At 35.4% G+C, this 23,655-nt stretch overlaps 1 protein-coding gene across 4 annotated transcripts in view; it reads left to right on the plus strand.

The window, feature by feature from the left end:
* ARAP2 (ArfGAP with RhoGAP domain, ankyrin repeat and PH domain 2) overlaps positions 1-23,655 on the plus strand; it is a 130,034-nt gene that overhangs the window by 82,008 nt on the left and 24,371 nt on the right. For all 4 annotated transcript variants that reach the window (XR_008745820.1, XM_055796151.1, XM_055796150.1 and 1 more), the window contains exons 20-27: positions 525-688; positions 2,715-2,927; positions 5,173-5,278; positions 7,134-7,281; positions 8,129-8,197; positions 15,490-15,564; positions 16,664-16,781; positions 21,338-21,466. Coding sequence is in view for 3 of the 4 variants with exons in the window: in XM_055796151.1 (XP_055652126.1) it covers positions 525-688; positions 2,715-2,927; positions 5,173-5,278; positions 7,134-7,281; positions 8,129-8,197; positions 15,490-15,564; positions 16,664-16,781; positions 21,338-21,466 (1,022 nt within the window). In the remaining variant the exon portion in view is untranslated. The remainder of the gene's footprint in view (positions 1-524; positions 689-2,714; positions 2,928-5,172; positions 5,279-7,133; positions 7,282-8,128; positions 8,198-15,489; positions 15,565-16,663; positions 16,782-21,337; positions 21,467-23,655) is intronic.

Below are 23,655 nucleotides of genomic sequence, written 5' to 3' on the forward strand. Positions count from 1 at the left end.
TTTAGATAAACATGTAATTAAAGTGTTGCATTAACTTATTCTACCTCAAATCTTAGTTTTTTCATATGTTTCTTAGCTTTGTGATTTCCTGAGGGTGATCATTTCAATACATGTGAAGGGGGGAAGTTCAGTATGTCTCAGCTCCTCTACAGAAGGGAGGGTGCGTGGGTGGTTAAAAGTTGTCTCTGAATCTGTTTTCTACTTAACTGTGACTTGGACTTATGAGTGCATGGTGTAGGAGCAAGACTGAAGAAGAGTAATGAAAGCAGCTGATTGACATTTTAAAAGGCCTGTTTGTGGATCTTCTTTCATTTATTGTGATACTGCTATTAAAGTGTAGTTGGAAAAAAAAAAAAAAAGTACTGTAACAATAGGTCACTACCACAGCTTGTATGTGGTGGAAAGTGCCTTGATATCAGTCTAAGTATTTCTAACTTTTTCCAGACATCTGCTATGTTGCTGTTGTACAATAACATCAGTTTTCTATTTCTTTCCTGCATTCAAAATATTTTTATACTTTTCAGAACGCTCTACATCCATGGCCATACAAAGCTGGATTTCATGGTCTGGTATAGTGCAATTGAAAAAGCAGCAGGCACAGATGGTAATGCATTACAAGACCAGCAGCTCAGCAAAAATGATGTTCCTATTATAGTGAACAGCTGTATAGCATTTGTTACACAGTATGGTAAGTATAGTGGATTTTATTAAACCTAAGATAATTTTTGTGTAATACCTAAGCCCCCACACCATCTGATCTTACTTGAATGGGTTTACATATTTCCTAAAGTAAAACCTTGTTAGCCTTGTTCTTTGATGTGATGGTGAAGTATCCTGTCACACATCTGAGTATTGGCAATTTGGGGAAATACAACTTGGTAGATGCCCTTTATAGACACCTTCCTATTTAAAAAATTGTTTTCCTGGTGTAGCACAGTCTTGGGGTCCAGTACCTCGGAGCAGAACACCTCAGTCCTGAAAATAAGCTATGTGAACGAGGAAAGGCTATGGCCTGGACTGGTCAGCCCATATTCAGGGAAACTGATGCTAACTGTGGAGCCATGTTCAGTCTTAAGGCTGCTGTTTTTTCAGTGTCATAGCCTAAGGGCATATAGTCAGTTACCATTTGTTTAAGTAAATTTTGCCAACGTAACTTTCTATAGCATTAGATCATATGCAGACGATATCTGTCCTTTTAACTACTACAAATTCATCACTTTTACTTGTGAAATGCTAGATACATATCAACCCTGTACAAATCCGTCTTTGGGATAAATGTGTCTGCAACCTCTGTCAGTATGAGACCACCTAATTTATATTTCAGTGTTTGAAGTTTAAATAACTTTTGACAAACAATACATTATGGTAAATAGCTGTGTCTGGGTTACAACTATTGCCTAAAGCCAAGAAGAAAGAAGTTTTCCCTAAATTACTTTCTAATCATTAGTGTGAACTCTTAGAATAATTCATGTTGCTATTTCACGTGCTGAAATGTTGTTAAAGCAGGGTAGTTATGTCTGCCACTCAGAGCAATCATACGTGTATGTCCTAAATTAAAATTCCATTTCCTAATGTCTTTTAAATAAGATCTTTATTGAAAAATGTAGTTTTTTCAGGATCAGCACTACTGGGTGTTAAAATACTCATTTTAAAGCTGAAGAAATGAGTTAAAATACTCATTTGGAAGCTGAAGAAAAAAATATACATATTTTTGTGTCATCATGATAAAGTTTGTCTCTAGTTGTGGTCCATAGATGGCAGACACTCTTGGGCCCCACAGCGGTTCCTGACAGTAAAAACACAAAGGCAGTATCAAATGATAGTGCTTGTGGGCGTTACAGGAAAGGTGAATTGCAAGAACATAAAATGTGTTTTCATTTTTGAGAGAGTACTTAATTTGACAGGTACGTAAGAAAAGCAGGGTTTTATATAAATTGTGATTCTCTTTCAAAAAATGTGGGGAATGCAGGAAGCAGCTCTACAAAGAGAAACAACTGGACTGCAAATCTATGCCAAACTTCCACACCTTTAAAAAAAAAAAAAAATATTTTTGGCTACTTGTGCAGTAATTGAAGGTAGTTTTGACTGTGGTTTAGACTGTGAATCTTCTTTTAAGTTGGCTTTGCACTTTAATGGTTTTAATTGCTAAATGCATGAATACTGGCTGTCTGATGTCTTCCTGAACATGAGAAAAACCACAAAAAAGACTAATTTCTACTAATCCTGAGGCTTTTGAGAATGAAGTGTTTCAGATTGTATAAATATAATACTTTACCAAGTCCTAAGTTGAGTTGATCAGTAGGGTAATAAAATAGCAGGAGGTTTGCTTATGAAAGCAGCAGTGTTTCATGTGTAATAAAATACCGTTCATAAAAAGCTTCTTTCCTTGACTGTATCTTTTGAAACTTTTGTTTTAGGAAGTCCTGAAGAGATCTGGGCACTTGAATTGCCTGTAAAGTATTCCTGAAATTGTGATCCCAGGCTTGCTTAAGACTATGATGTGCATTTTTGCAAAGAGATATGGCTGGGTGTAAGCAGACTTGGCAGTGTTTTTACTAACAAAGTGAGTGTGTGCAAAAGGTCAGAGAGATTTTAGTAGGAAATACAGTGTGTTTGACAGCCAGATATGCTTTCCATATAATAACATCTAGAATTTTTGAATTCTCAATTTGACATTTATTTATTTTTTTTTCCGTCCTGTATTGCTGTAACAGGTTTAGGTAGCAAGCAGATCTACCTTAAGAATGGGGATTCTTCCAAAGTGGCTGAACTGCTGGAAAGTTTCAAAAAAGATGCAAGGAGCGTTAAACTAAGAGCAGGAAAACATCAGCTTGAAGATGTAACTGATGTGTTGAAAAGTTTTCTTTCTCAAATAGATGATGCGCTTCTCACAAAAGAACTTTATCCATTCTGGATCTCTGCATTAGGTAATGTATTAAAAAACACTTGATACAAGAAAGGTTGTATGTACATTTTCAGTATCAGATTTGAAGGGATTGTTAATTGCTTGCCCGATATTCACCTATGTTATTTGATAATTGGCAAAACAATTGTAGTGAGGAAAATAAATATGTTTAGTTTGGCTGCAATAGCTTATGTTAATCAGAGATTATTTTATCACCTTTAAGTGAACCATAATAATAATAACAACTAGTGATATTTCCTTAACAATGTGAGTAAATAGTAGACCAATGTTGCACTGTGTCGTAGTTGGATCAGCCAAGGTAATAAGTGATGATTAATATTTTATGGAAGCATTGGTGGTAGGATTCAAGAAATAGACATATGTTAGAGTAGGAAAAAGATAGTGTACTCTGTCTTTTGACCATATGTAGAAGTTTAGCTCAAAAGTGGTAAAATGTTGATGCTGTCATCCACATGATAATTAAATGGCAGTCTTGCTGCTTAAATTCTTAAAATATTTTATGTACATCCACACAGTTATGTGTATTAACAACTGAAACTTGTTAACAGCTGTTACTTGTTTTTTGTTTCCTTAGAAATATTAATTTATTTTGAAAGAAAATTTAAATAATTTCATCCCAAACTGTAACCTGTGATGTCTTTAAAACATGAAGATGCATGTCTCTGTATGATTGAAAACAGATCCATGAAATCACTAATATGTTAATTAGTTATTAATTTTTTTAGTGTTTTTTATAGTGTTCTTACAAAACAGCTATATTTCAATTTGTTTCTATTTTGCAGTATTTACAGTCTGCAAAAAACACTCCCTCATAAACCGTGCTATAAATTGCAGATGATGCATAGCAATTAAAGATGCATAGGAAAAGCTAAGATAGAACATTAATTTCTGTATTCATGCATTGAAATCATGCATATTTACTTTGTGGCAAGCTTAGTCTTTAAATAAGTTATTAAAAGCATATTCCTTTCTGCTTTTGCCTAAGTTCAAATTTGTGGAGATTGTTTTAATATAAACAACTGGAAGTCTGAGAAACTCAGGTATGAATATTACACATTTTTGACCTTTAACCTCAATTTCAACAAACCAGCAGAAAGAATATTAAGAATTTATTCACTTAACACAAGATTCCTCTCATGTTATCAGAAATCAGAAAAAGTTGTATCTGTAGCAGTTTAGATTTGTTAGCTCTTTTGTGAAAGAGAGTTAACTCTTGCTGTTAAGGTGTTAAGAGAGATTTAACTTGCTGATTTGTACATGGGGCTAAAATTCTGCTTCAGCTTTACAGCAGAGAATCATGTCTTGTTATAGTTAAGTGACAGTAGAAGTACTTGTGGGAAGACTAAAACACTGAAGAAGATAAGAGTATAAGATGTTTAAACTGGGTTTCTTGTTGTGTGTTGATTTTTCTCCTTCCAGTTACTGAAGTAATCAAAACATAGTGCAGTAGTTAGTGGAGAGTGCTAGCAACCAGCTGGAATAGATGAGAGTTCTTTTGCTTTTTCTTTTCAGAAAATTGAGAGAAGCAAGGGATTAAGAAGAAAAAGCTGAATAAGTAAAGAAAGAAAAGTTACATTAACTTTGCTCATGCCCTGAGCAGGATTGTGCTCTGTAGTGTCTATGCAGCATGGGGAGGCAGAGTGAACTTGAAGGCCGAGAGCCGTGGCTGTGTTTCAGATACTGTAATTCCCAAGACTGGAATTGCTATCATGGGCTTTGCCACTGCTGTGCTATGTAACTTTGTAGCACTTACCACCCCTTCCTGTTTGCTCTCCTCTTACCAGTCTTATGCATTTGGATCTTTAAACTACTTAGGGCCTTGCAACACTTTTTTCCAATAAAAGTTAAAGAGATGAAAAGATCTTTTCCTTTCTTATCTCTGGGAACGTTTCTTAGAAGTACATTTGTACTTGTGCACACACAGATGCATTCACACATATACATGCACAAACTACAGATTAAATATCCTCTGAGAGGAAATGGAATTGCTATCCTGAGATTTAGTCTTAAACTGTAGCAAATAGTGCTTGAATATAGAACTAGCCCTCTTTATTGCTGATGCTGTTTCACTAAACTGGTATAGACTTTGTTAATAGTATATCGTTAGTATTGCTTTTATGAAGAGGAGATTGACTGGGCAAATTGCAGTTGTAAATGACTAGAGCTGCCAATATAGTTAATGAGAATTGCTATTGGTTTTTTGCGTGCATTTTAATTAATGCTCAGTTATGATTATTTTCTGGCAGATACACAAAATGAAAAGGAACGTGTGAAGAAGTATGGAACTTTTATTCGGACACTTCCACCAGTCAGTAGGGCAACTTTGGCTGCTTTAATTGAACATCTTTACAGGTCAATACAAATGATGCACTGTAGCAGAGGAATTCTTGTAATGTGTTCTCAGCATAACTCTACCATGTAGCTTGTTACATTAACTAGTAAGCATCAAAAGCTTACCTAGTTGTGCTGATTAATTATATTTGATTCCCTTTAATTTATAATGTGGTTTTTCTTTTGTTGTGTTTTTAGTAGTAGCTATCTGTAAATATCAATGGCATGGAGCAGCTTTACAGCAAGAGAGGGCTGCCAGTGTAGGGTGATTTTTGATGTAGTTTCTTTAGACAAACTCGTTTTACCCCAGTCTGCTAGTCTTCCAGAGGATTGTTTCAAATCATTCTTGAAATTACAAGATTTTTCAGGGAAAATGTCCTTCTTCACAATCTGTATTGTACATAATAACTTTGACAATTAGCTACCCTGTTTTTCATCAATGCTTCATTTTGCAACTGAGATAGTGGTAGAGAATATCCAAAATATAAACTTGTTTAAGCAGCAAAGGTCGTGTCTTATTCCTTGATCAAATAAGCAGCAGCAAATGTGAGAAAATGTGTGACTTGGATGATTCTGCAGTGTCATGGTTAAACAGTAATGGTCTATGTTATATTATCTATTGAAGAAGTCAAATTATATATTCCTGGTAAATTGTAGTAGGTAGAGCATGTGTAGAATCGTTTCTTTGCAGGATATTGTGTTCGAACCTCACAATACATAACCATGTACATAGCAGATGTTCTTTTAAAAACTATTTAGATGTTTATTAAATTGATTGGTGCCATTATTGGGATAAATATTGTAGTAAGTGTCATGTTTAATTATGTCTCCAAACATATCCAGATTAGATGTAGTAGTATGATGTTATATCTGTTCTGAAAGTAGTTTGAATTTATGTGTATAACAGTGAAAATTCTGTGATACTTTAAAAGATCTGTGTCTAAAAGAGGACACATTATGTAAACAACAGAACTGATATGAAAACTTTACTATAGGTATAGAAACTAAGAAGGATCTCATTCCTTTCCACATTGTGTTTGATGTTAGATCATAAGTTTGTAGGATATACTTACATAACATAATATAGCAAATATTTAATGTTGGTGCAGCATCATCTTGAGTGCTATGTGCAGTTCTGGGCCCCACAGTTTAAGGATGTTCAGGTCCTTGAATGCATCCAGAGGAGGGCAACAAAGCGGGTGAAAGGGCTGGAAGGAGCATCCTGTGAGGAGCAGCTGAGGACTTTGGGCTTGTCTAGTTTGGAGCAAAGGAGGCTGAGGGGCAACCTCATTGCTCTCTACAGCTTCCCAAGGAGGGGAAATGGAGAGCAAGGTGCTGATCTCTTCTCCCTGGTATCTAATGATAGGATGCATGGGAATGGTTCAAAGCTGCATCCAGGGAGATTCAGATTTGATATTAGGAAACATTTCTTCACCGAGAGGGTGGCCAAACACTGGAACAGGCTTCCTAGACGGGTGGTCAGTGCCCCAGGCCTGGCAATGTTTAAGAGGCATTTGGACAGTGTCCTTAATAACATGCTTTAATTTTTGGTCAGACCTTAAGTGATTAGGCAGGCAGACTAGATGATTGTTGTAGGTCCCTTCCAACTGAACTATTCTATTCTGTGCTATTTTTATTCTATTATAATTCTGGTATCGCTTGAGATACAGATAGAAAGTACAAGATTTCATTTTTGTAAGGAGTTGTGAGGTAAAGAATATAAAGAAGTATAAAAAAGAATAAATAATACTAGGTTTTTTTCATTGCATTTAATGTAGTTATTCTTTTGAAATGCACTCTGTATTCTTAAAAGGAGCCTCAGACAATTAAAGGAACAATGAAACACTCTAAATAGGTTTATTTTTTCCTTCAACAGGGTGCAAAAGTGTTCTGAAATCAACCATATGAACCCTCACAATCTCGCCATGGTGTTTTCCTCATGCTTATTTCAAACAAAAGGCCAAACTAGCGAAGAAGTCAATGTAATTGAAGATCTAATTAAAAATTATGTGCAACTTTTTGATGTAGGTATCTTTTATAGAAAAGTGTCCTAATTGCTGAGCTGTTAGAAATGCTAAAACATCAAAGTCTTGTTAAAGATGATCTTGCTATTAGTTACGCTATCTGAGGATTTGCAGGGCTTTTGAACATTCAGTTGACACTGTTCTTTGTCTGCTTTAAGTTTTATTTCCCAGCTAGTTTAGCCTGTGTAGGAAAGACTATTTATAGGCTTGCTGTGAGCTACTGTTTTCCAAAATGGTGCTCATTCTTCTTGCTGACACCAGCGTACCAATTTAAAGAAAATTTTAAGAATATGACTATTAAAAACAATACTCTATTCAAATTTTGTGGGCCTGATCAGAACTGAAGCATGGAAGAATTCTGTGTTCTCAGTCTCTGACCTGTGGTTATGGTAAAGACTAGAAGGGTTCCTTAGGCCTAGAAAGAACATTAATTCCAACTGGATAGAAAAGATACCACTAGCAACAATTTGTATTAGCCATTTTGGTTTAGAGTTTACTGTGCCACTATAACATTGTTTGGCAATTTTTCATGGAGTCATCTCTCTTCTATTATGTATTTGGTAAAGTTTATAGTAATGAGTCCCTTCAATGAAGTGTTGTTTCTGACTGATAGGACATTTTGCATAGCTGCTTCTATAATAATGTGATTAACAGTATTGTTAATTGTAACAAGGTATTACTGCTACATTATTATTTATGATTTACTACTGTTAGATGTAAACATTCCTCAATATTTATATTTGTATTTATATTAGTTTATTACATCAAATTAGTCTTTGCTATTTTATGTTGTAATTTTTATACTTGCTCCCTTATTAATTGATCAAAAATTATCTATTTTAAACAGATAAATGAAGACCAGGTCAAACAAATGGATATAGAGAATAGCTTTATTACTAGGTGGAAAGACACTCAAGTAAGTGGCAAGTATCAACTAGTATGCAAACAATTTTAACAAGACTTTTTTTTTGTTCATAGGTTTTTATACCTAGATTTCTAAATGTAAATTTCTAAGTTTGTATAGTGATCAGTGTTGTTAACTGCAGAACTGAGGAAAATGAAATTAAATAAAAGAGGAGGCATAAACTAATAAAGCAAAACAGTTCTGTGTAAAGCATGCTGTAGAATTATGTTCTGGCCTGAGTAACGGGATAACTTACATGTTGTTACATACTTTTACTATGCTTCATAAATTGTACTAGAAGGAAATGGTCAACATTTGCAAATGTGAAAGTGATGATCTATCTTTTTTAAATTTTAAACATGCATATTAAATACATTCAAGTGTATATTAATACTTCTATTTCATGAGCTTTGGGTATACATGGTCTCTTCTTCATTAGAGTTTCACCATCCCTTTGAGTTTAAAGCATCTGAATCTTTGGCCACATCCTGTTCTGTGACCATCTCTAGAACTGGAAAGCACAAATATTATTTGGAAAAGCTTCAGACACATACTAACAGTCAAACTGAACTTTGTGTTACACTATGAGAAAATTGAATATCTTAGGCCATTTATCATCTTGAGTTACAGTTTTACCTGTAATAACTTTTGAATAACTTCAGAGTGGTATGAAACAGCAAAGTGATAGCATGTTTTACTGTCTGAATGGAATCTGTGTACGTTCCTAATTAAAGCAAAAATTGCTAAATTTCATACTACAAAGGTGGTTTAATTAGAAGAACTAAAATGAAATGTAGGGAGCTTAAAAGCTTTTTCAGAAATCTAGAGCAGTGGAGGAGAAGCTTCCAGTGATTTTGACGTTTACAGAGCTTTAGAAACTAATAGAAAGGTAGTAAAAAAAAATCTGTAATGCTTTGTCTGTTGGATGCCTTTCCCCTTCTAGCAACAGCTTTGTGGTACCTTATAAGCCATCATTAAGAAGATAGGCTTTTGCAAATACATGCTGAAATTGCATGCTCTGTTAATTGCTGTCTGGAGTCTTATTTTAAAGGAATCTCATATTCCTTTATTGTCTGGGCCAGAGTGGCATGTAGCTTTCTGACCATAATGACCTACTGTGAATGTGCATATAGAAGGTAGAATGTAGATTTCCTCCTTTTGGTGCCCAGTGGGGAGTGACCAAGTTACTGGGAAACTTTTTAAAGTTGATTTCTACTGTCTGTCTTGCAGAATGCAAACATCTGCCTTGGTAATGGCAAGAAAAACACCCCAAATTTGATATCTCTAAGAGCATTCTTCAAGGCAGAAGCTGAAGTATCTTTAATGGAATTTATTAATTCTGGGGTTCATGAAAAGGACCTTATTGAGATTAGAGAATAAAATTATGAAGCCTAAGATCCTGAAAATGGAGAGACTTTAAAATATTTTCTGTGGGTTTAGAACCAAAAAAATACTTGGTACAGCTGTTACACTATTAACAATTTCCAAGCAACTCTGGGAAGCTGTAATGATTAAATGTTTGTAATACCTTCTGGAAAAATTAGGGAGATATGAGTGGAGTTTCATGAGTAGAGAAAGAGATAGTGGAGACATTCTGATTAGATAGGGAGAAAAAAGTAGAAAGGAAACTGAAAGGCTGTTGATGTATTGAATAATATAGTAGCAACTGCTGGCCAAGTGGGTTTGTCTAAAACTGAAGAAAAATATAGAGAAGACCCAAATAAAGTGGTGGTTTTCTGTATTTTTCCACCCCAGATACCACTATGAGATCACCCTTATCAGGTGTATCTAACTTAGAAGGATGCCTGTTGAAGAAAGAGAGAAACTTTCTTTTGTTTCCCTTGGACTCTCCATGTTTTTGGGAGGTGGAGTTATAGCTGTTCCTTGGGCAGCCTGTTCTATTGCTTGACCACCTTTTCAGTGAAAACATTTTTCCTAAAATCAAATTTAAACCATACCTTTTGTAACTTGAGGCCATTTCCTCTTGTCCTGTCACTTGCTACCTGGGAGAAGACGCCTACCCCCACCTTGCTACAGCCTCCTTTCAGGGAGCTGTAGAGAGCAATAACGTCCCCCCTGAGCCTCCTCCAGACTAAACAACCCCATCTGCCTCAGTGGCTCATCATAAGACTTGTTCTCTAGATCCTTCGTCAGATTTGTTGCCCTTCTCTGGACATGCTGCAACACCTTTACATCCCTCTTGCAGTGAGGGGCTCAAAACCGAACACAGTATTTGAGGTGCAGCCTACCAGTGCAGAGTACAGGGGGACAACCACTGCCGTAGTCCTGCTGGCCACACTATTTCAGGTACAAACCAGGATGCTATTGACCTTCTTGGCCACCTGGACACACTGCTGGCTGATATTCAGCCAGCTGTCAGCCAGCACCCCCAGGTCCTTTTTCTCCAGGCAGCTTTTCAGCCACTCTTCCCCAGGCCTGTATGACTGTTTTGACCCCAGTGCAGGACCTGACACTTCTTGTTGAATCTCATACAATTGGCCTTGGCCAGCCAGCCAGCTTTTAACCCAGTATAGAATACACCCGTCCAAGCCATGAGCAGCCAGTGTCTCCAGGAGAATGCTGTGGGAGATGGTGTCAAAGGCTTTAATAAAGTCCAGGGTAGACAACATCCACAGCCTTTCCCTCATCCACTGGGCAGGTCATTTTGTTGTAGGTGGACATCACGTTTGTCAAGCAGGATCTGCCTTTCATAAACCCATGCTGGCTGGGCCTGATGCCCCAGTTGTCCTGCACATGCTGCTTGATGGTGCTCTGAACAACCTGTTCTATAACCTTCCCCAAGCACTGAAGTCAGGCTGAAATATCTGTGGTTTTAGTGTGGTACAGCTTTATTAGCTGCAGTGGAGTCTATTATTTCCTTTGTATCTGATTCTACCCCTTCACATTCCTTCCACAACTTTGCAATCACATGGAATAATTTAAAGCCTATCTGTCTTGGATGGCACTGTCTTGGAAATGAGAATTCAAATCACTGGATTTAACAGTGGGCTCATTCAGAGTGTATCCTGAATGAGTTTAATGATTAGATGGGTTGAGGTGCTCAGCTTTGCCGAGGTGGTACCAGTCCTAAGTAAAAAAGAAACTTTAGGAACCAGGAATGTTTTTATAGAAAAGGGTAATTTGTTGGGTACCCATGTATGTAGGTGATTGTTTTGAGGATTGCTGTTGTGAGATTAAACACAGAAAAATCTGTTAAGATCTTCAGCAATGCAAAAAAGAGACTAATGTGCCCAAGCATTTCGGATTTCCATATGACCTGTTATATAAACAAAGGAAAAATGTATCAGAAATAACTGTGTACTAGAAAATTTCAATATGAAAAGGAGACAGAAAGAATTATTATTAATGAAAAAATATTGTAGTAAATTACCACCTTTTCCACTCTGTCCTAGAAATATATTACTATTAAGACCTATTCAGATATTTTGTTCTATATTATTTGTATTGTGTGGGCAAAATGGATTTGCACTATAAATTGTGTACTTTGGTGTATGGCTTTGTTCTTTAATATAGACTTGAATGGCATAAAAAGGAAAATAGTATACAGAATGATACAGATTCCCTGTTTACCAAAGAGGACGATGATCTCAACTTAAAGCTGTGGTTGATTTTCTTCTCCCTGTAAAGAAAATAAGCAGTGTAAAAGTCTTAGAACAAACTTGGTCATTGGGGCATTTTAAAATTGTATCTGAAGTGATTCCAGATTCCTACTTGGAAAACATTAATTCTTAATACTCAGTGCATGTATGCACAACCTGTTACAAGGAAAATGTTAACTGAGCTGCTGGATTTTATTAATTAATCTCTGTCAATACTGTATCTGAAAACATCATGAAATGCTGCATTTGAGTTATAAAATATTTTTGGATCTTATCAAATCATTGGTATATTCAGTCTGTACAGCACTTCCTGGAAAAGGAGCCACCAGAAGTCAAGATAGCAAATAATAACTCAGGAGATCTTTGTCTGGGAGCACTTGCTCCAGAGATAACAGCTTTTTTTGTTTTAGCTTTCTGAACAAGCAATGGACATGGAATCAAAACTTATACTTTTTAATGATTGATAAATTGAAGTTTGAACTGCTTTTAAGGAATAGGGACGGACTGTATTCTCTCTGTTGTCAGCCTATTACCCCTTGAATATAACAATTGAGGAACTGATTCCTCAAGAGCCTGACTGTCATTTGTGGCAATTTGATTGTGACTATGAGCATTTTTCCCCTCTGAATTAAGCTGTGGAACATTTTTTGCCAGTTGCCAATTTTTCTGTAGCAGACATGATTAATGTAACTAGTGTTTCAGTTTGAAGATAAATTCTTCCTAAACTCCGTGTGCACATAACATGTAAAATGCATGGATGTCTAATGCCTGGAACCACTTTAATGCAGCAGGGAGTAATTCTGGTCAAAGATGGTACACTTGCTGTTATTTCTAAGTATTTACTGCCTGAAGCCCACTGATTAAAAAAGTTTTTTCTAGGTGGTTGCAAGGATGTTTTGAAATTTTATATGTAATTTTCTCTCTGGAAGAATTCAACATTTCCCTAACTGTGCATGATGTTGCCAAAAGGTTTTGCTGGGGGAAAACATTAGAGCCAGACCTGAACTAACATGAAGTGCTTTTGTAAAAGATCAACCTTCCTCTTTGTTATATTTTACATTTATGACTTCTGTCATGAGTCTGAAGTGCATATTACTCATAATTTCGAAGACTGGATTGTATAGATGCCTACACTTTATATTTTACCAGGGTTATCCATATAAATGACATTTAAACCACTGCTGTTAAGTCCAGTCTAGCATGTGATGCACTCATTAACACTATGTAAAGAATAGCCAGACCCCAGCCAATTGTTACGAGCTGTATTTGCTGAACAGACCTGAAATGGGATAAACATTTTCAAAACAGAAACAGTGGTTAGTTGGAATGGTGTAGCTTTAACTTCATATCTTTCATTATTTCAGTGAAGGAAAAGGGTATGCTGAAACAGATTATTTTTCAGCTGCTCCCTCTCTCAGTAGCTACCATCATTCAGCCTGTAAGCGCCTTGCTAGACCACGCACATGGGAGACGTGCATATGCAGACCATGTAGCATGGAGACTGGACTGCAGGCTCATGCAGGAGAGGTAGCTCTTTGAGAACAGCTTTGGATGTGCTTCCATGACTATTAAAGGTGATGACATGGTGCGGACCGAGTGATGTAACAGCATAGGTAACTGGCAGCTTTGGCCTCAAGCAGCTACAATTAAGAATTGTGTGTAAGAATCCTTTCCATTTAACATCTGATAGTGTGACATTATTGCATCAAAACATGTGCACATTTTTTGTGGGAAAATCAGTGATGTGGGTGTTTAATACATTTGAGTATATAGGTTGCTATAGTACTATTATCACCAGGCTGGTGATGCAAAGTGTTCACAGAATAACTGAACCATATTTCTGCTTAAGGCCTGGAAGTTCTTATGTCTGAAACATTACTTAAGTTCCATTCCAGGTGGCACTTCATTAGCCGCTCTTCATTTTCTGTCCACCACATACTTACACCAGCTGTTTCTGTTTGCTGCTGTAATTTACATCACATTTTCTTTCTGTACAGTTGTTTACATGAGCCCAGTGGAAATCAAATGTCAGCTTCATTCTTATTTCCAACCCTTTTCTGTAATATCATCTGAAAAGCAAATTTTAAAACTAAATGAGCTTTTTTGAGTCTGTGCCACTATAATTAAGCAGCTTTCTTCAAAGTAGCTTTGTAATGTTTTTCCTCACAAATGTTTCCATTAGTTTTCTATTCTCAGAGGCTAAACTAACTTTTAAGTCACCATTTTTCAGAATGTTAATGCTCTTTATAATTGAGTGCTGACATTTATTTTTCTATAGAAATGTAGGTTTAGCTTCTTTAAATTAGTCAAAATGTGTCCCAAAGCTTGCCTGTTTCTATCATTTTCTCTATATCTTATTCTGTATATAATGCAGGTTTTTTACTTAACCTCTTCCTCTGTTTGTAGTAATGCATGAACAAGTAGCATCACTATGAATACTGTTCTCAAAATTAAGGCACGAATTGTTTATTAATTCTTTATGTTGGCTTATTAATAAAAGGGTACACCTGAAAGGTCTAGTTTTCTGCCTTATTTTTTCTTCCTATGCTCTGATCATCACCGTGTGTTTAGTTTTAGAAAGTAGTTTTGGTACTGGGATGAATTACCGTCTTTTGAAGATGCTTATGATTATGCTGCAAGGGAATTAGAGCAGACAAAATGTGAGACATTTTTAACTGTAAAACAACTTCTCACATACAAAGAAAATTTTATTGCCATAGATGAGCAAATCTAGTAATGGAAAATACTAAATTCCTTCTCATGGATCAGCTTTTTCTCCCTGATCATAAAATATTGGATTCCAATTTTTTTGTAAGTTTCATATTGTTAGACATTCTGAAATTATATTTGTTGGTATTGAATGTGTGAAACATATTATGTCATACATTCGCTTTATCACCTAATTATTCCATGTTAGCACTGTACACAAAGTTTAGATATCTCTCCAACAAATTTGAGGAGCTATACTTAACAAAGGTTGAGATCAAAAGCATTTATTTTGATTGTTTTTTAAAGTATGTAATGACAAGTTTTTGTTGTGATTAGTGATCACAAATACAGTCTGCATAATAATGGATTTTGATTATATGGATATGTACATTTGGCTATATGACTGAAATATTCTGTTACTTGTAATTTTTCCTCCCATTTATGATTAGCTCATTTTAGTTTGGGGTTCCTGTCCTGTCCTTTTTCATGATTTTAAATTGTATTCATCTTTTTTGGCTCTGAAGTGAGCCTGGCTACCATCTAAATCAACATTATGGTTCTGGCAGTTTGAGATACTAAGGTAAATTTATGTCTTAGATTTTGCAGTCTTAAATATAAATTTAAAATTTCCACTTATTACATCTCCCCAAGTTTTCCTGTTGTTGAAAGTATATTTGTAAAGTGTGTTCATTTCTTTTGATATGATTCTCTTGTATTTAGTCAGGGTTTGGATTTTCCTCCTGAGTCTGTGAATAGTGTTTGTTTCCTTACACTAGTCAAATAAAAGCAAAGGTAGTGCAGTTTTTCCGATTAGAGTCAACATTTGGACTATTTTTATAGATGAGTGGGGAAAAAAAAATTTGAGTTCAGTAGGTTCTAGCACATCTACTAGATAATGATTATACTTCTCATACTTAAAAGGATGTTTGAATATTTTTAAGAGAGTCTAATTTTGTTTTCATTGCTTTGTTTTAGGTTTCCCAGGCTGGAGATTTGCTTATTGAAGTTTATGTGGAAAGAAAGGAGCCAGACTGTAGTATTATAATCAGGGTTAGTGTATAAAAGTGCTACAGTGTTTTTACTAAGCATTTTCTCATGAAGTATATCAAATTTATTTTCCTATGTTTTATATAATTATATAACGAAAGTATAAATGTATATGTATCACTATTCTTTTAAATATTTTTTCTTACTTTGCTCTCTTGCCTAAATTTTGTAAAAACTGATTATTATGCATTTTTAAGGAGAATGTTATCATGGAGTTTTATAGGGGAGATATCCTTCTTTGGTTTTACTGCAGTATACAGTGGTATAAATTCTTGCAGCTTTATGGGTGCAACACGCAAGAACATGAACAAGTACACAGTGATTGCTGGCATTATTTAATGGTTCAAAGCCATTTAAATGACCTTCCTCATGATTTTTCTTTTTGCCGGTGGCTATCTGCTATCCTTGAGTGCTAAGAAACCAAAGCTTGTTAGTTACTATAATTGAGATTTTTCAGCCTTGTATCTGATAGTGTATTTTAAATGCACTCATCTCCATGTAGTAATGCTTTGTTGTTTGGAGGATGAGGAAAAAATAATCCATTTCTGTAGCGAGAAAGGATATTGTTAACAAAGAAATAGAAAATTTAGGGCAATGCTTTTTTTTTTTTTTTATGTTATACCTCTGTTTTCTTTTTGTTCTGAGTAGCATATGATTCTCAAACACTTTTGTACATGTACATGGTATACATAGATACACGCATACATACACATAAGACATGCTTTTTTAAATAGGAATAAAAATGGGAGTGTGCACTGTTAAGATAGAAGAATGGTTTTTCTGTAATATTTACCTTTCCATACCCAAGAAAACATCTCAAGGCTTTTTCTTTTTTTATTTTCTCTCTAATTTTTGAAGGGTAGACAAAAGGCATTTCAAGTCACCAAGTTACCACTCAGCTAAAAATTACAGCTTAGAGTTTATGGAACAAAATATGGGAAGCATGCTACAGTCTGACAAATAATTTAGGTTTTCCAACTATATCTGCAGCTTTTTTTTTTTTTTTCCTTTTTAAGTCAATTGCAGGGAGCAAGATTTTGAAAAAATAAATCAGAAATTAGTAATTGTAGTATATTGTTAGCTGACTCAATTTGTATTACAGGTATCACCTTTGATGGAAGCAGAAGAATTAACTAATGATGTCTTAGGAATTAAAAACATTACTCCCAACAAAGATGATATCTGGGCTGCTTTTGAAGTACTTGAAAATGGAGAACTAGGTTAGTGACACTTAATTTTATGCATGTTCATCAATATTTTTTTTTATTTTTCAATATATAACATAATCAAAAGCTTAGTTAAAGAGTTACTGAAAATCTTATAGAAACAAAACAAAAATTAACCTTCATGCCATTGTTATACGTTTTGTTGCTGAGGCATCTGAGTGATTTCTTTCTATGCTTTGCCAGAAATAACGTGGAGAATTGTTTTAATATGCTTATAAATTGAGGGCTGAAAAACTGTTCTTTACTCTGCTTTGCAGTTCATGAGTGATCAGCTATGGAAAAGTAGGCCTTGCCAATCAGTGTCAAAGAAGAAACTCATTTTCATTAGAGAGTCAGCAGTTCATTTTATAAGGAATAATGTTTTTCAGACAATGAAATGAGAAAATGCATGTAATTTTTAGGGGAAAGGATCTTTTTTGTTATTATTTAGTCAATTATTTTATATGTATAAATGAAAAAGGCATAATCCTGTGTGTAATTATGTGTTTATGGCAAGAGACATTATGGTGTGTCTAGCAGAATCTTGAAACTTTTGTTTTAAATATGGTTCTGCTGCCAACAAGAACAAATGCCACATGATCACAATATTCATGAACTGTAAAGAGGTTTTAAACTTAGGAGTGCTTTTTTGCATGCTGGAGCTTGTGCTTTATTATTAGAGATACTTAAAATAACATAAATAATTGAGGGTTTTTTCAGTGAGTTAGTATTCAAAACAGAACATTTTCATCTGATTGTTGAAGAATACATGGGGGACAAATACAGTTTTAGTAAAAGGCAATGTCTATTTGCACTTCATAGTAAGTTACTGCTTTTACTATTTTTGTGTTACAGAAGTGGACTATGGACTAGTTTATTTCTGTAGTGAAGATGTGTATTTTCAAGTTAAGGAATAAAAAAAGTATTAAAAAAAGTGGAGAAAACTGAGATTACTAAGTGTTCCAAGAATGTTTGAATAGTTTTGTTGTACTTGCTTTTCAGATGTATTTACAATAATCTTTTCAGATTTACTGATATTCCTGATATACTTAGCCTTGACCTTCGCAGTATCAATAACAAGAATGGAACTGCATTCTTCCTTTTGACTTAAAATAAATGATCCTGATCCCTCCTTGCACCTTGCAGTTTTGTGGTGATGCTGTGTAGAATTGTAATAGAGTTCTTTTCCAGATTCATAGATGTGGGTGCCAAATGACAAAGAGTGCTAGCATCTATTATCTTTAGAAGAGTCCTGATAACTCCTACAAGTACTCTAGAAATCCTATTTCTTTTGACTGAGCAATGGAAAAATTTGAAGAGGGAATTTTATTTTCTTAGACTTGATATATAACACTTACAGGCAAATGAAGACTAAACTAGATATGGCCAAGAGAACATAAAAGTAAATAAAAAAGATAGATCTCACATCAACTCCATGAGGTATTTTGGTGCAACAAATCTAGTATTGTAGTGTGGGCTAGAAATGTTGTCTGAACTAATGACTATAGAAGATCAGAAGAAATTAGCTTAGAGCGCGACACTACAGGCCTTACATAGGACAATAAATATTGGCAAGAGATTAGTGTATCCCATTGAAACAAGAGTTCACAATGCAAAGTAGAAATGTCATACCAGTGTTTTACAATGAAAACAAACAAGAAAAAGCAAAGTAAATACAGTTCTAATTCAACATCTGGCTCCAATCAGTAGACACTACGTTGATGAAATGTCTGCTTCATGGCCTCCTTACTGGAAGAATCAATGCATGAGCACAGGTGAACAGAATTAATAATGTTGAAAAATAAAAATAATGGATGTAGTAAGAGGCACTTGATTTGGGAAGACTCCTGTAAAGCTATGTCTGAATCTAGATTTTCAAAAGGCTGAAACACAGAGGAAAAATATAGTCCTGTGCAGTCTTTGGTCCAAATGTGACACTAAAGAAATTGAAAACTACTTGAATCTTTGCTCCTGCAAGTCGATCTTACTAGCATCATTTAATAAACGACATGGAACATTACATAATCTAAGGCATTTACAAATAAGTTGAGATACTGACAAGTCATGACAGAAACAAATTTTGCTTGTTTCAAATGTACATTAGTGATCACAGTGTGTTTCTGACAGAAATGAATTTTCTGCTTGTGTTTCCACCGTGGTCTGGTGCCTGTTAGTGCATGGTGATATTCAGTTTATTACACTCAATCCTGAAGTTTTATGAGAGTTGTTCTACTTTTTAAGATATACTGCCATGAAAACGAACCCTGAGAAGGCAAGAAAATTAGAATTTTGTATTTTCTGAAAAGTAATTTTCTTGTGATTGTTGATGTTGTTTAAGGTGAAAATGACTGGGTTTGGATGTTTACCAGCATATAATGACCTAAGTAAAAGGGTAATTGGACATGTGTGTTGACTGCTTGCTGTTCAAGATACTAAAATTGCAATATTAAAAATAAGCTAAATTATTTGTATATGGAAAAGTTGAAGTAATTGTTAATTTTATCTAACCTAATGCAGAATGTTCAATACCATATGGTTTTACAAAATAGGGTGTATATATATAATTTTTTTTTAGTAATTTGTGCTTGATGGATAGTTTGTAAATGAGGTGTGTTGCCAGTAAAATATCTAATGCATTTCAGCATGATGATTTATGTACCGTGTAATCCATGATGACAGGTGGTCTTAAGTGTAACTATAAATAAAACAGTAGGTGTTGACTCTGGGAGTGCTGGTATTCTAGGAAGATATGGTGATTTGCCAGTGTTTCCTGCCTTTGATTTGTAAAGTTCTTCGCCTTAAAAGGGATTTTTCCCTTTTGTACAAAGGCGACAAGTTGTTTTAACTTTATCACATTGGTGTCCAGAGTTTCTGAAAAGTTGAAAAGAAATTTTAAAAGTTTGACCTTTTAAAACAAAGTGGCCAGAAGAAATGGTGCTATAAAGTAGGGATTGAGCTGCTGTCTGCAGAATGTAAGCGAGTACTATAACAAGTTTACAGGTAAGGTAGGTTTTTTGCATCCGAAAACAGCAGTAGGTTTGGGGTTTTTTTTCTGTCACTTAAATGTGTTATTTGTGGCTGCTGCTTTCTTGAAGCTCTGGTGTTCAGGTGTTCAGGAAAATATGTTCTGCTACAGCATAGTGCTGGACAGTCCCAAAGCAGCTGTTGACATTTCATATTCATCTATGCTAGCAGAAATGAAAAATGAGATTATGGCTGCATACTTTTCCGTTCAGTACTCAAGAGGCACAGGGCTATACTGCTTGACCCAACATGACACTGTCACACAGGTGTGACTTGCCAGGAGCTGTACCCAGTTCTTCTCAAGACCTGACCCACATAAGTTGGTATGCAAATGGGAACTCTGAACTTTTGGAAAAATCTCTCTTTGGAGATAAAATGACATTTAGATTCGCTGCTGTACATTTTAGCCCGCAAAGCCACTATTTTTGTGCTTTCATGAATTATAGTAGTTGCTTACTGCTAAGCAGGTGAAAGCCTTCAGGCATGTGTGTGAAGGAAGGATTAATAGAGAGTGGAACTGTACAGTCTCCTTTCCATCCACATCAGTGTTGCCTTGTGTGATACCTTAGGCTGTGTTGCAGTGCATGTCCCACTCCGACATCTGCTGGATCTGGTAATGTGAATTTGGGGAGTATTTGCAAGATCTTCCCTTCTTTCATTTGGTATATGAACTGGGTTTGTATGGAATTCTGTCTGGACTTTATCACCGCAGTTTTTCAGTCTTGCGAAAGGGTCTCAGTTTCTCCTTCAGGATGGATGACATCTTTCAACAAATGTATGTGTGAGTAACCAAAGTGTTGAAGTGCACACATACAGTCTAGTCACGCCTTCATCTATTGGTATTTTATTCTTGCTGTAATGTTTGTATGAGGTTGAAATATAAAAAATGCAAGTTGGGAATTCCTTGACCACAGCAACAGGGGGAAGACCTACTAAAACCATGTATTTGCCCCTTCTAATGAAAGGAATGTAATGAAACCAAGAGTCTGTCTCAGTTTGCTTTGATCATTAACCGACAGTGTAATCTATACCAGTTTGTCGGCTTGGGTTTTTTTTTGCCCACTGCTCCAAATTCTTTGGTTTTTGATTGCTGAGAATCGGTAGCTATGATGATTCATTTTTGTATTGAGCCTAGGCCAGTGAGGCCCAGAATACCTGCAGGCATTAGTTCTGTTTGGTCATATTTAGGTATGCCCTGTGATAGTTCCTAACTTTTGTATTTAGTTTGAATACAGTGTTTTAGTCTCTTTACACAATAAATTATTCTTAACTAATTACAAAAGTCACTGAACATTTGACTACTGCTTATTTAATTTGACATTCATCACCTGTGCATACTGCCATCAAAGATGTTGCTGCAGAAAGGTAATGAAGTGCCTAATTGTCTTATTTTGAAAACAGTGTTTTTCTTCTATGTCTCAAAGTGAATGAGACAGTGTTGTGTATATGCTTGTGTAACTGCTAAGGGCCTCCAGTCTTGGTGTGTGGGTTGTTGTTTTTTCTTTCAACATTGTTTTGTTTTTGTTTTTCCCTCTGGTATTTTTTAGAGCGCCCTCTGCATTATACAGAGAATGTACTAGAACAAGTTCTTCACTGGAGTTCACTACCAGAGCCTGGCACTGCATATCTGATAATAAAGAGATTTCTAACAGCAGACATGATAAAACTCTACAGTGGTATGTGTCTTTTTCAATACGTAGGTATTTGATGGGGGGACATGAAGATGGCAATTCTTTTATAGCTTTTTCACTGGGGCAAATTGTCCCAGAACATCTGAATTACTACTACTTTACAAAAGTTACTAATTTACTGAAGGTTGTAAGGACTTCCTTTTAAAACATAGAAATTCTACATGCTTTTGTTTCCTGATACTACAAGCTCTCCCATTTGAACATAATAGTATACAGAAACACTGCATTCAGTTCACAGTTTGTGAATTTCTGCTGTGAAGCTTGAGACTATTCTTTTATCCATAATGCAGTTCTGCACAGTCTTTCCACATATATACTACATATAGTGTCTCTCTGTGGAATTTACATATAATTATTACATTATATATAAAACATATAATTGGGACATAATTATGTAAGTATGCTATATACTAATAATGATTTCTGTTACATAATCCGATGCCTTCAAACTGCAAAGGTAATTTGAATGACTCAAGGAACTGAATGACTTGGAGAACATGTGGCCTTTAAAAAGGATGAGGAATTTACATCTGACACTTGAAAGGAAACATAGCTCAAACATGTAGTGGAAAAATATGATTTACAAGCTGCCCCAGTCTTTTTTTTTTTTAACCTGGATTTAAGTCTCCTGTGTAATAATACAAAGTATTTGTTTTGAGGGAAGCAGGAATTTAGAACTTAAACGTGTCCAAAATGTACTGTCTTGTTTTCAAGCAGTTGAGGTCATGTATGCTGTCACTGTAAAACATTCAAAGGTGACACGTGATATCTAGTTTAATGCCCATCTGATTTTATCTAATATGTAATCTTTTCTTTTCCTTTCTTGCCCATACACAGATATTAATCTCTCCATCTCTATTTCTCTTCTGTCTTGATTTCATCAAGTTATGCTATTATGCTTATTAATAGCCTTCTCTCATCATAATTTATTCCTGTGAAAGCGTAGTCCACAAATATGAACCAACCTTAACAAGTGGCTATTCATGACTTTTATGTTTGAGTCTCACTATCTCTAAACATGTCATAGCAGATAGTGCATAGAGAGAAGTGGCCTACTTCGCTAACACCTTGATATATGAACTCCCATCACCTCACTCATTATGTGCTGAGGTATAATCAGAAAGTGCAATGGGTCATAAGGACTGTGTGAACCGCTGCTCTGAGAAACATATAAGAATAAAGCTAGTGTCAATTTACAAAATGTAGTACTATTTTACAGGGAGCTCTTCCATTTGCCCTCCTTCTCTCCTCATTTCTACATCCATTTGTTCTCCATGCCCATCACAGTTGATTGCATCAATTAGATACAGTTTAACCTTAGTCTAGACGCACTGGGTTTTGACTGAATGTTTACATTTACTGGCACTTTTTTTTTGTTAAAACCTTATTAAATAAGTGATACTGATTTTTGTAGTGCCTTGAAGGGAATAATCTCTGCGATATTGCAGACTTATAGTATTGATCTCTGCAAACTCTACATGGCAGAGTAATTGTGTATTACAAAATATTTTCTTGAGAGTAGAATTGCCATTTTAAGGAACTTTTATATAGTGAACATACTTTAATTTCTAAAACATTACCTTTTCTAACTGAATCTTGTTATAATAAAATAATTTTTAAAATAAACACAGGTCTTTAGTAATATCTTAAGAGTTTGAGGCCACTTTTAGCTTGTAAATTTACTCTGAAACATTAGCAATACTGAGGAGCAAGTTAAGTAGCTTCAGCAAAGCAGTGTATATATTAAGTGCAGGCAAAGATGCGCAGAAAATCTGCACCATTCATCCACTTTTTGTAGTTACAGGAATCTGTGTTTATTGTTTCTATTTCTATCTTACATCTGTACACACTGTTAAACAAGTGAGCAGCTATTTCAGGACAAAAAGATACAGGTTTTCTTAGATAAATGTTGTACTTCCATCACTAGATAGTGTCAGAGTGAGAGATACAGGATGAGGTCATTGGGGAAGGGTTCCTCCCAGTGTCTAGAGGAGGAGGCAGCTGCGGTTATGCTGGGGCTCTCCATCTCACAAGTGCACAGGAAATAACTGCTGGCTTGAAGGAAGGGAAGACCTTAATGTTTTCGGTCTTCTATGCTCTGTACATGGATAGTTCCTTCTCATTGCGTAGTAGGGCTGAGGCCAGATGTCCAACCACTACAATTTGAAGTATGG

Source organism: Falco peregrinus, chromosome 2, assembly GCF_023634155.1.
Source record: "Falco peregrinus isolate bFalPer1 chromosome 2, bFalPer1.pri, whole genome shotgun sequence".
In the NCBI taxonomy this organism is placed as follows: domain Eukaryota; kingdom Metazoa; phylum Chordata; class Aves; order Falconiformes; family Falconidae; genus Falco; species Falco peregrinus.